At 42.7% G+C, this 13,095-nt stretch overlaps 1 protein-coding gene across 4 annotated transcripts in view; it reads right to left on the minus strand.

Moving 5' to 3' along the window:
• Positions 586–13,095, minus strand: part of FGF13 (fibroblast growth factor 13) — a 221,411-nt gene continuing 208,901 nt past the window's right edge. For all 4 annotated transcript variants that reach the window (XM_021405832.1, XM_021405835.1, XM_021405834.1 and 1 more), the window contains 2 exons: positions 6,407–6,605; positions 586–5,166 (listed from right to left, as the gene is read on the minus strand). In XM_021405832.1, the coding sequence (XP_021261507.1) occupies positions 5,030–5,166; positions 6,407–6,605 (336 nt within the window). In that variant the 3' untranslated portion in view covers positions 586–5,029. The remainder of the gene's footprint in view (positions 5,167–6,406; positions 6,606–13,095) is intronic.

Genomic DNA, 13,095 nt, shown 5'->3' on the forward strand with positions numbered 1-13,095 from the left:
GTGCCAGCCTGGAAGGGTCAGATGCCACAGCTCTGCTCATTCGTGCCTGTGTTTTTTTTTCTAAATTTTATGCTATGATCTGAGTTGGGACATTCTCAGGAATGTCTTCTCCCAGAAGAACTGAAAAAAAAAAGCCCAAAGCTTGTGCTCCTCAGGATAAATCACATTCCAGGGCTTTTTCCTAAGAAACAAATCTATTCTCAGTAGGCTTCTTGCTATTCTTTTATGTCATTGCCTTTTCCAGAGCCAAAGTCGGACAAAAACATGGTTCTTTGTCTTGGTCTTACACCGTGCAGGAAGCTGAACTCCAGGGTTCACTGAAGACATTCCCTGACCTGCTAAAACTCCTCACATTTTCTGTGCCTTCCATGGCCTGTGTCTATGCTACAGCAACTGGAGGACCCATCTGTGTGCCGTGACCGCTCAGGTTGTCCCACTCTAGTTCAAAGGGACATAAAAGACAGTATTATTACAGTAGGGTCTGTATCTCAATGAAAGCCAAGCAATGGTGTAACGCAGCAGTGCTGGGATGGAAAGCCCTTCAATACCTGCAGTGATAAAAATCAGAGCCCAGACAAAGAGGAATCTGTTTTAGAGAGACTTATTTATTAGAAGATAGGAGGTTGTTACATACAGATTCTGTCCTGCAAAAGTGTCCTGGTTAAGGATACGTCAGGGAGACATTTAAACTCGTTAGAGCTGGCTCTGGTCTCCATGCAGAGATACTCAAGACACAGCAGAGCTCTGCCAGACCTGGCTCTTGCGCTGGTGCTCAGCTGCCGAGAGGCCTGACATACCATAGCATCCCTGAGCTCGTTACACCACCTTTATCCCACTGGAAACCCTGGCCTGTGGGCTGGAAACCAGCGGTGGGGACACCAGACAGTGCTGCAGAAGGGGCACCGTTCTTCCCAGGGGGAACATGGAGATGTTTTCCCCATGTAGGGAATTGTCTTCCATCGTGCCAGCGATGAACGTGTCTGAGCAAGGGGCTATGGAGATACAACCATGCTATGAGGTAGCATGAGGTAAATCAAAACAAAAAAAAAAAAAAGAAAAAAGAAAATAAAGATCTCTTTACAATACAGAGAAGAGCTCTTGCCATCCTCCCTTACCCCAAAACCAGACAGAGCAGACAATGTTCGAGTCCCGTGCGGAGACCTCAGAGAATGCAGCTGTGATAGGTGGATCTCAAAAAGGCAGAGGTTTTGCCTCATAATAGTTGTGCTCCTAGCAGTTTTCCTCCACTTTTACGGGTGACCTGTTTCCTGTTGGGTTGGCAGACAGTGTTTGTCAGCCTCTGCCCCATGGTGGCTCTGGGCCTTTGCCTGAGGAAGCCCAGGTGAATCAAAAAGCCAAACCATGCCAGTTTTGCACCTCCTGAGCCAAATCCAGGCCCAGGGTATGCCGCACCGAGTGTGGTTACATTGGTGGAGAGGCAGGGACAAACGAAATGGCAGGTGAAAGGCAACAGCCATCACACTGGCAATAAAGAAGGGCCTGAGAGCAAACCTTCTGCAGATGGTTGGTGGCTCACAGCCAGTACAAGGCTTGGTTTCTTACCAGCCCCTGAGCTTTGTCTTTATTCCAGGCATGCATCCTATGGCACTTGGACAGGTACACGTGGCAGAGCAAAGTGGGTTAAATGGTGGCTGTAAGTTTTCTTTTCAGAGGCAGCTACCCCATACAGATATTTTTGGAACATCTAGCAGGCTTCTTAAATGAAGGTATGACTGAAGAGTTATCTACTTAATGGGCTAGCTATGGGAGCAGAAGGAGGAAGATAAATAAATACTTGAGTCTAGCTCCTAAAGCTCATCTGCTGAAACCACATTCCTGTCTACTCAAGGGTCTTTGCTGGCTGGGTCAGAATATCACCTGCACATCACCATCTGCAAAGGCACATTTTACTGTATTTCTCTTTATAAAATCAGTCTACGGCTCCAGAGACTACTTGTAAAATTCTGAGCTTAATTGCCCACATTGCCTATAGTGTACGTGAGCTTTTGTGTACTATCAGAATAATATCAAGGGTTTTCCCTTGCAGTCTACAAACTCTGAAGGAAATAGTTCTAACAGATTTGCCAGAAATTATTAGAAACAGCTGCTTACGGCTCATATATCACCATACATCTCTCCTTGTCTTTAACCCAAGAGCGGGCTTTGCTAGCCTGATATACCTTTGAAACTAAGGACTTGAGAGTGAATGCTCACAGCTGATGACAATGTCAACACGAAAAATGGGTCAGACTATAGTCTTCAGAAGGGACAATTTGTGAGATGAGCATTTTTCTTTTGCAGCAGATGACCTTCAAGGTTGGCGATATTGGGGATGGGGAGTTGCAAGGCTGCAGCTGTAAAGCAAAGCAGCAGATCTCCAGTTACCTTTAGGATAATAAACACGTGGCATTGAACAATGTGTCTAGCTAGCCTTGGCACAACAATGCCTACTTTTAATCAGGTTTTATGTTCCTAAGGCACTCGGACTCCTTTTTTGGAACATGCACCCCAATGAGTCTGATTTTCTTCATGGGGAGGGTTAAGAAAATGTTTCATGAAGGCAAAGCACAATTAGCTGAAGAGAAAAAATGCTCCAGAGCCACTGAAGTATCAAAACCCCTGGAGCAATCACAGGGCACATCTTCAATTCTTCAGTGACTTTCCTGGTAGTGTTCTCCCACCTTCCTCACCCTTCAGCAAGGGTTGATATGAGGACCCCAGGACCTCTGAAGGTCACCACAACAGTGTTATGTGGGGAGGGCAATACCCTGCTCCAACAGAGGAGCTTAACAAGCCACAGTTCTTGGTATACAATTTGCCACAAAAGAACAAATTTGGGGGGTTTGATGTGAAACAATCCCTCCTCTCTTCTCTCAGCCCTGACATTCATAAAAAAAAACAATTGTCCCAGCTTGTTCAGGTGGGAAGGAGACACACTAGACAGCAGAATATGTTTTTAATGTCAGACTAACACTTACAGGCAGTTTTTTGTCTCCATTTCCACTATTCCCTTCCAGACCTGCTTCTTCAGCCACCCGTGATGCGAACCTCTTCCTCCTAGGTCTTACTGAAATGCCCTGATGAGTGAAGCTCGCCTGTCAGAGCTGTATGGACATTGCAGAAAAGCTCTCATTCCTTTTGGAGAGAAAATTTAGGAGAGAAGTGCATTTTCTCTCCAGAACACGTGCACAAATGCAGGAGGTATGGTAGCCCATTTCCTCAAGACCAGACAAGCTGGCCCCGATGAGTGCCTACAGCGATGCCCAGTGAACTCTGAGCATCCTCGAGGTGCCACCCTGACACGAGCGGTGCTGAACTCACCAGATCTTTTTGGGTCCCCCTGTTCCGAGGGCTCTGGGGAGGTGTGCTGCGAGGTAGCACTATGTGGCTGCACTAAGGAAGCCTAACAAGGAGAACAGACACGGAGAAGCTGGAGAAGCTCAAAGCAGAGGAGAGCAGTTCACTGAGGCTCCAACAGCGTGCAGCCGAGGGGCTGTTACCCAGACTTTGTGGCACTTAATAGTCTCTGTGTTTTGAGTATCTCAGCTGGGCGTGTAAGACCAGTTCTAACAATATCCAAAAGGAAGAATGTTTTCTCATTCGTATGGAGTACGGAGTCACAAGGGAATAACTTGTTACATAGAAAGATTCTGAACATTAATTACAGTATCTTTTGTAATTTTATAATTTAATTGCCAACCTTTTCCCTTGAAATTAATCATTGATGTACATCATATAATCAAACAAGCTTTTTTAAAAAGTACATCTTAATATAAATAGTTTATTCAGTGCATGGTTGTGTATACAACAAATAATAAACAACTCTTTTGTACAAGGCAGAAAGCTGCCTGTACAGAACTATGTCAGTTTTGGAGCACAGAATCCAACGATGATTAATGCACAAAATCTTACACATCATGCAACTCTAGGCCAAGATTCCAACTTTCTCCCATGCAACAGACATGATGACCTAAATGGAAACCTAACTACATTTTTTTTAAACAATTGTTTCCAATAGCATGTATAAGTATATGTTGTTTAGGGGTAACCTGTCCTAACGCTTCCTCCTACACAATATTCACGTGCCCGTTACAGTGAAAGGACTTTTACAAATAAGACGTTTCTTATAAAAAATTAAGTCACCTTAATTCCACAGTTTCTGTCTTTAGAAAAGAAGCCACAACAATAGTTTAACATGACACACAAAATGGAATTAAGAGAAATCTACACTGGAGGATCATTTTATCCCTTCCTGTCAACTTCCACTTGGGATAACAAAACATTTCAGTTCCTACAGACTGGGGTTAGCACAAGAACTTTACCAGAAACTACAAATCTATAAAAATTTATATTTTGTTGTGTTTAAAACCACAAGAACACTGTTTGCTTGAGCCTGAGACACCAACTCTCAGTTCCAACCCTGAATTTTTAATTATTTTTTGAAAGACATAGCTTTAAAGACCCATTGGAGTTCAGAAATCAAAAAGTTGCACTATTCCAAATTAAAGGATACATCTTTTTTATCAAGCCTTAGATATAAAACGGTAAGCCAAGGAAACAACAGAGTTTACATATTTGTTTTATGTTTCCCCTATAAAACATATAAGCATTAAAATTTCCTTTGAAGAGCAAAAGTGGTCTTTTTCTTAGTTGGAAAGCAAATTCTTATCAGCAGTGAATGCTGTGAAATGTTTTTGTTTCGTATTCCACAAAGCATAGGAGAGAGAGAGAAAGAGAGAGAGAAAAAGAGACAGAGAGAAAGATCTGGACACCTCTTCTCCGAGATTTAATCCGCAGTTATGTTTGCTGGCTATCCAAGTGCCTTGTGATATGCACAAGCATATTCTACATTATTGGGGTATATCCTTTGACAACCAGTAGATCTAATGGCTGATAAACGAGTGACCTATGCAAGTTCGGTGGCTTGTCCTGGGCAATTGAACATTTGGATGAAAGACTGCTAGTAAGAATTCAACTGCATCCAGAGGTAAGGTTCTGTTTAGAGAGCACTTGGCTTGCCTTAACCTGGCTACGTTGACTCGTTTTGGCTCATGGATTTACCCCCATTTAGCACTCCTGAAACACTTCTGCTCTTTGTTGGGGTCCCACTTCCAGATCTTGAGAACTCTGTGAGATCATGGAGAGAAGGCTCTTTGTACATAGCCACTGCAACACAAAAGAGAGGCAGCACATCAGCATGCATCACAGTCACTTGGTGCAAGGTCCATCTACAAAACGTCTGGATTTTTCATTTCACAATAAGCAACAGAAGGAGTGAATTAAACACAGTAAGGAGATCGCTTCCCTTTCAAACACGCACTAAGAAATTCCAAGCACCTCTTAAAGGGAATGACATTTTAGAGAGGGAAAAAAAACCTAGCTACCTCTCCTCCCAGTTAAATCACCCACCTACCCTCTGTACTTGCAAAGCTTTGCAAGATAGATATGAGCTGATAAAATCAGCATTTCCTTGCTAATGGTGAAATAGCACTGCTAACCGCTGTGATCTGGCCTATTACTTGTGTATACAGACCAAGCTGAATGGTGAGAAAATGGTTTTTCAGCCTTCTGTTTCCTTTGCGTTCATACACATAAGTGAAGATCAACCTCACAGCATCAGTTGCCTAAAACCTGCTCCTAAATGCAGATCACCAAGCTAGTCCGGAACCCACCCAGGGCTGGGCACCTTAGAAATATCCCCTCTGATTTCAGAATGACACCACCTTAGAAGGTGTTTTAACAGCATAACCCAGAAGTGAAGAGCTTCATTCCCACCAAGGGAGGAGCTTATGGAAGCTTTTTCTGGAGAACACATTGACGAAGATATTCTCTCTCTTTGCACTGACCAAAGAGGAATCCAAGTCTGAGCACAGCGCTGATTTAGATGCTCCAGGGATGGCTCCAGGTCCTGTTTTTTAATACACAGCAGGATATCTTTGCCACATGCATTATTACCTTTAATATCACATGCTGATGCCACATTAACTGTGGTTAAATAAGCACTGCACATTACAGCTTTATCCCAGGCAAAAAGAGACAAACATCCTGTAATACACATTATGTGTATTATTATTATTATGTGTAATAATGCACAGATTGACAGCAAGTTGGTAATGGCTGTGTAGATGCTCGGGCTATTCCAAGTAAAGCCTTCATTACCTGTAACAGAGACACTGTGGACTGTGGGCACAAAGAAACTAATATACATATCTGGTTAGATGAGAGAAAGGCAGAAGTAATGTAGAGAAGCATAAAAAAAAAAGCAGGTTACATTGAGTGTGTGTTACAGAATATTATACCCTTGTTATATAGTTAGCTGTACCCTTCAAATATGTATGCACAGCAATTAAACATCCCTGACAATACAAAGTCAGTTCAGGTAGATGGAGCAAAGCCAAGAAATTACCTTTTAACGGTTTTGGAAGAAAGTGTGCTGCAGGTTTATTTTTCTTCACGTGGTTTCCTTTCATTATTTCTCCTTCCTTGTTAAGACCCAAATACCAACCCCGGCCAGACTGTTGCTGTCTATAGATCATCGAAGAATATGTTACGTAGTAGTTTTCAAATACTGATTCTTTGAACTTGCATTCAGGTGTAAAATGTTCCTGTAAGAAAGTAAAAGATCAATATGTGCAGGGCAGAGTCTCCCATCAGTAAATGCAAAAGCATCCAATAGTCATTGCCTTTCCGACAGTTAAAAGACATACCTCTCACCCTCTGCTATCCAATTTGGAACACTGGCCCTACAAGTACTAACAAAAGAGTAATGGGATTTGAAATACAAGAAACGACACTGCGAGCAGCTCAAAGTAGCAGAATAAAATCTTTTTGAACAATAAGTAAAACGTCTAAGTGAAGAATTATCGATCGATGCAACTAAAGGCTATCAGGTAGGCATGGCCCTGATGGCAGGTCTGGCCTCGCAGGCAAGAAGCACGGCCACGCAATGCCTTTGTGCATTCACTTCTGGCCTTAACTGCTCAGGAGGAGCGTGCAATAAAAATTCAAAGCCAGGTTGTGATGAGTAAATGGTCTTTTACTAACCCAGCAACATTAAGGCGGCTTGTAGCAGCTGCCTCTTTGCTCTTTCTCTGCTCAGTGCATCATCTGCTGTTGGAGATCCACTGCAGACATCAGCCTCTGCCTGGGGATAGGCAAGAGCTAAATGGCACTGCACTTATAGGATGTATCAAGCGTTCGTCTTCGTGCTGAATTGCTCTGCTTCTTTTGAAGAAATGGTATTGAGCTAACAGCCAACACAGAGAGCAGCAAAGCAGGAGAGAACTTTGCTCTTCCGGCTTTCACTGTGGTCTTCCCTCAGTCAGTACCTTTTGGCATTATCACCCACTTAGGGTGGTGATGGGTTGGCGGTTGGACTAGATGATCATAGAGGTCTTTTCCAACCTTAACGATTCTATGTTTCTAAGCAGGTTCAGGAAAGGATGCAGGCAAGAAACATGGGATGCAGCTAAGACCAAAATGCCAGTCCTGACAGAACCACTGCAGCTTCCTGAGGTCTCTGGGTGCTGCAAGTTTTGTAGCAGCACAGGTTTTGGTGAGGTCTCAGCTACAGTGTGGCACTGAGTGACAAGGGTTGGTGGGCACGGTGGGGATGGGCTGATGGTTGGACTTGCTGATCTTAGTGGTCTTTTCCAACCTTAATTATTCTGTAATTCTGTATGATTTTATGGACCCCTAAAACTCTATGGAATATGAAAGATGAAGGGCTTGGTCTGGTAATGCAGATGTTACTATCCCAACCCTGCCTATCGTCGTGCCATGCAGCCACAGCTGTTTGCTGGGCTTTTCTTGTGCAGGCAGCAAGCTTCTGCAGAGCTGTCCTTGTGCTTAAGCATCCGGCAGCAGCACAAAGGAAAGGAAGAAAAATTGTGCCTGCATAATGATTGTAATTTTGATTTTAAAAAAATCACAGGAAATTAAATGTCTCTGGATCTTAAGATGTTCTTATCTAGTTTCTGAAATATTCTTGTATGAGAAAAAGATGGTATTTATAAAAAAAAGTACTTTTTCTGCACATCTTTTCACATTTTGTCTTCTCACAAGAGAAAGAAAAAAATCTCCCATCCTCTGATTGGCATTTGCTTCAACAAAGAATGAGAAGTAAGCAATTTTCTTCCTTTTTCCTTCAAACTAATTGGCTGTTATTTAGTTAATTGACGATTGGTTTCAATCGCTGTCAAATGTAGACAGTCACTGTATTTTTGCAACATTTCTAAATAAAAGCCTTCTCTCAGTGTACCCTGCCCAGTGCTAGCCATGTTAACAAAGACTATTGCCAACGTATCATCCAATTAGCAGCAAAATAGAAAACTACAGAGCTCCTGACAGATGATTACAGTTTACGTACAGTAATTTGGAGCTGTTTTGGGTAAAAAAGGCCCTGCTTGCGTGCAGCGGCAGAGGGGCAGATTGCAAACAGAACCACTGTGTTTACTCCAGCTCTCTTAGGAAGCAAATGAACCTCAGCACGAGCACCAGTAGCCAAGAGTCCCTCGAATCAGATGCTAACAAACTCCTTCGCTCCTCATTTTTCTCTAGGCTGTGAGGTTCATGGTGGAGTTCACTGTGAGTTTCTCGCATCAGTGCCCAAGTACAGGTGGACACTGCCTGCCGGTGCCCACCAACTCAGCGGGCATCCCCATGAGCATCATGGACAGCAACTCCCTCCCTGCAGCAATCCATGGTTCCGCAGTAACAACCGTGGTGGAGATATCTTGTGACAAACACTGGAGTGCAGACAGACACCACTCAGAACGTGCTCAGTTACCAGGTCAAATTTCGTCCCATTTTTCCAGTACTGCAGCAGACAACCTAAATGCCTTGGCACAAGCTCACATTCCTTCATCTTTATTGACCTCTCCTTAACTCCTAGACTACAGCTGTAGCTTCAGAAAGGTGCTGCACAGTGGTAAGGGCTTTCTCCTTGCCAAATAACGATGATCCTACATGGCTGCTCTGCTTGCACCAAAATATGCTGCTGCTTACATCTTGCATGTGTTTGTTCCCACCCATTACTTGCCTTTTCTTTAATGCAGTATGATCCTTTCCTACTCATTAAAAAAAAGAATGTGGAAGGGGAACTGCAGAAGAAAGCTTTCATTAAGGACTGCTGGCAGATGTGCTCCTCATTTGGGGGTACTGCAATTAAAACATACTGTTCTGAGCTTGACAAGTGCACACTGGATGGTAGGAAAAACTTCTGCTCCAAAAGAGCGGTGAGACATTGGCACAGGCTGCCCAAGAAGGTGGTGGAGTCATTGTTCCTGGAGGTGTTCACGAAATGTGGAGATGTGGTTCTTAAGGACATGGTTTAGTGGCCAATATTGGTGGTAGGGTTGGACTAGATGATCTTAGAGGTCTTTTCCAACCTTAATGATTCTAGGACTCTATGATTCTATGCACCAACCCATCTGGGTGTGGGCAGGGCTCCTCTGTCAGCGCATCATTTCAAAATACAGTGCAGAGCAACAACGGCACAATGGCCATTTTGTTGTCTTAGGTGATAAATTCTTTGATAGAGCACTGAGAAAGGGAAGTTAAGGTTGGGAGATCTTCAGGAGAGTTCTAATTCTTGGGAGAATTCCCTTCAGCTGCCCTGAAGGGAAGTCTGTCTTTGCATTGAAAACAACATGCATTCTGAGGTGTCAAATATTATGAATATATTGCTACACAAAACAGATGAGAAAATAGGTATTTGTGTGGGATTTCAGTCTCAGCTTACCTCAGCAGTCAGGGATAATGGCACCTACATGACAGTAAATTGAACTCGTCCAAGCCCCTCACACATGCTCCCTTAACAATGAATGAATGAATAAATAAATAAATAAATAAAAGTTAAAGAAGGTGCTGGATTCACTGTAGTCATGACTCAGCCATGCTTAAGTAAGCAGCAGGATGAACTGTCAGAAGCTGCTTCTTGGCTCTGAGCTAATCAGCTGAACTACTGAAATGTTCCTGCATGAATAGATCTGCAGCTGCATTAGATATGTGAAAAAATAATTTTAAAGAAGGGAATAATTTGGTGCATGATAATATAGTAAAAAGGCATTGTAGCTTGCATTTAGAGTGGCTGTATTTCCAGGGAGCTAACTAGACTACATCTAAAATAATCCAGCCTCTTCTAAACAAAAACTGTGTTACAGGTCTACCAAAGCTGAGAGCTAAAATACTGTAAAAGCAAGCCTGGCACTCCACCTGCTCTAGTTGTTGACAGCCACACTTCAAGCCAAACACACCATACAAATTATCAGCCAACACAGCCATCCACACTGCAGGACCGAATATTAAATGTTACGGCCCCAGATGATTGTAATGCAGGAATTCAGACTCCCCATAGACAGGGAGTGGGGACTCTGCTTTAAAGAAAGGTATTTAGCATTTTCAAGGCTCCACCATATAATAAAAGCCTCTTCTTAGGACGGCTGCATGTACGGTATGCGTTAGAAGGGCAAAGATGCTTGCTCCCTGCTATTAATTGCATATTGCATTTACCTTGTGGGTACCGTCAGCAGGGAACACGACCAAATGCTTTACAGAGCAGTACGCTTAAGTCATTGGGTCAATACTGAGTTTGTTAAATTTCTGTATATTGCTACAGGTAGCATGTTTTATTGCTACCAATGGCAGCTGTCCAGAACAATCAGAAATATTTACTGAGATGGAATTAGTGTTAGGGGCACAGGAAAAAAAAAACAAAAACCACACAACCCAAATTTTGAGAAGTACTTGGGAAAAGCATTGGGTTTATGGAAAACTTGGAAAATGTTATTACCCATTGAGCACAGAATTACATTCTTTGCAATCAATGGCTTTGCTCATGGGATTTATTCTTTATTTTCTCCATCTAATGAAAATTGGATTTTTTTTTTCTCCATGTCCTGATTTCTTGCAGAACTATAACATAGCCCAGGATTCCATTCTGTAACCATGAATTTTTGAAGGAGCCTCTTTAAGGCTCCAGAGTAGTGATTTTCTGCACCAGTGAGCCTGCCTTTTTTTATTAACAGAGATTGATTTTCTCCATCTTGGCATGTGAAGTTCCAGGGTGTGTCCTCTGTATCTTCACCCTGTAACGTGCAGTGATACCGACAGCCACAAGATGTGAACACTTCGATATTTAGGTTATCAGAAAGAACAGCTTCTTTGATCACCAATGTGAGATCACTCTCTGAAGAAAGTCGTATTTAGTGAAGCCACTAAAATCTGTTTGCAACAGTGACAGAAACTTATACTTCGCCTGAAATAATTTATTCTGGATCAGATGTATGGCAGTTCCTACAGACAGGATGCACTGCCACAAAATTGTCGTTTTTGCTTCAATTTACCCATTGTGAGGAATCCTTGCAGTTTGGGAGGGAGCAACTCACAATGTAGTAACTACGTACAGGCTTCATAGGACTGATGAGCAAATCTGCAACCCTGTCTGCACACAGCAGTTGCAGCAAAGTGCTGCTGAAGATGTTGCTATACCAGCGCAGTGCTCAACTGTTTTGTCTATGCATCTTCCAAGTGGGTTCTCACAAAGTCACTGAAGGTATCCCAAAGTCAAATTTCAATGCATGGAACTGTCTGGGACACTGTAATAAGCAAGAATTTATCAAGTGAAGCACAAAAACTCAGCGGTGTGTAAATTTCTTTAGGACAAAGCTTCCAGAAAGAATAAAATGGAGCCCAAGGAAGTAGCAGGATATCCAGCATCTCCAGAGTGGGATTTCAGGTTGTCACTAAGTATTCTATGAATCTATGAGACAGGCATTGAAAAGATCCTGTAATTATTCCCTTGACACTGTTCCCTTGTGCAGCAAATCAAATGCACAAACGTAGGGGAAAATGCACACAGTGAACTGAAGTAGAAAACACATTAATCGCAAATACCAAGATTTACAGGTTTAAGTTTTGGTCTTTACTCTTTTTCTAGTCCTAGCAGTGACTCAGTTGTGAAAACTTGTCCAAATTACCCTTGCTCTGTGCCATTTGGCCACATCAATAAATACCTATTTAAAGTGTGGTGCGTCACCACTCGGCGTGCTCGGCTCATGCAGTGGATGTATTGCCTGATGACCCAGGGAAAAGACTCCACAACTGTAAAGAGTGCTGCAATTTAATTGAGATAGGAACTACGCATGATCATATTATTGCTCCCCTGTCTTTTGGTGACGCGTCAGCTCTACAACTGTGTTGATGGAACCAAAGCTTTCCTTGCTGGGGCAAGAGAGCTAACGCATGATGCATCCAGAAAGAAGTCACTCTTCAGAATAATGCAGAGGAAATCAATCTTCTTAGACAACATCTACAGTGAGGTTTAAATGTCCTGCAAGATGCCCTGGAGAATGCCTCACAGTTGTGAAGCACAGGTCCCATTCCTAATCCAGCCCACAAAGTTATGAGGCATAATTTACTTGGTGTGAATAAGAAAGAAGATTCACTTTGCCCCCAAAGGCATCAGCACTGAGCTGAACATCGGCACCTCTAACGATCCTGGATCCATAGAACAGGGAGCTGAACTAGATGACCTTTAAAGGTCCCTTTCAACTCAAACGATTCTATGATTCTATGAAGCCCCTGCAGTTTCCTGAATGATCACTTTATAAATATTAAAATATCTTGTAATGCTTGCATCTGCCCTTTTTTAATTTCTGTGGCTTTAGGGCACCAGACTTTCCAGTCCTAATTGAAAACCAGTGAAATTCTAGTAAGGTAGAAAAAGGCTAGTCTCTAAACACTGCCTGTAAGCACCCTCGGGGTTATTGCAGGGCTTAAAGCCAGACTGGAAGAGAAGAGCAATATATGTGAAAAAGCCCCATTCCCTAGAAGCTGTTTTTTCATCATATTTAATTCTTGCTTCACACATACACAAGTCCTGTTACCGCTTCAAAATCTCCAGACAAAGTCTACATATAAATCTGTTTTTAAATCTGTTCTCTCTCTTTTGAAAGAGAACTCTCTTGGCACTAACATATATAGCCTCTAGTTACTAAAAAATGGGAGATGGAAGTACCCTGCATGCGTTCTCTGTGCTTCTACACTCCGATCTCATATCCTTCTCTGGGTATGTGCTGCCGACCTTCTCTGGGC

This window comes from Numida meleagris, chromosome 8, assembly GCF_002078875.1.
Source record: "Numida meleagris isolate 19003 breed g44 Domestic line chromosome 8, NumMel1.0, whole genome shotgun sequence".
NCBI lineage: Eukaryota > Metazoa > Chordata > Aves > Galliformes > Numididae > Numida > Numida meleagris.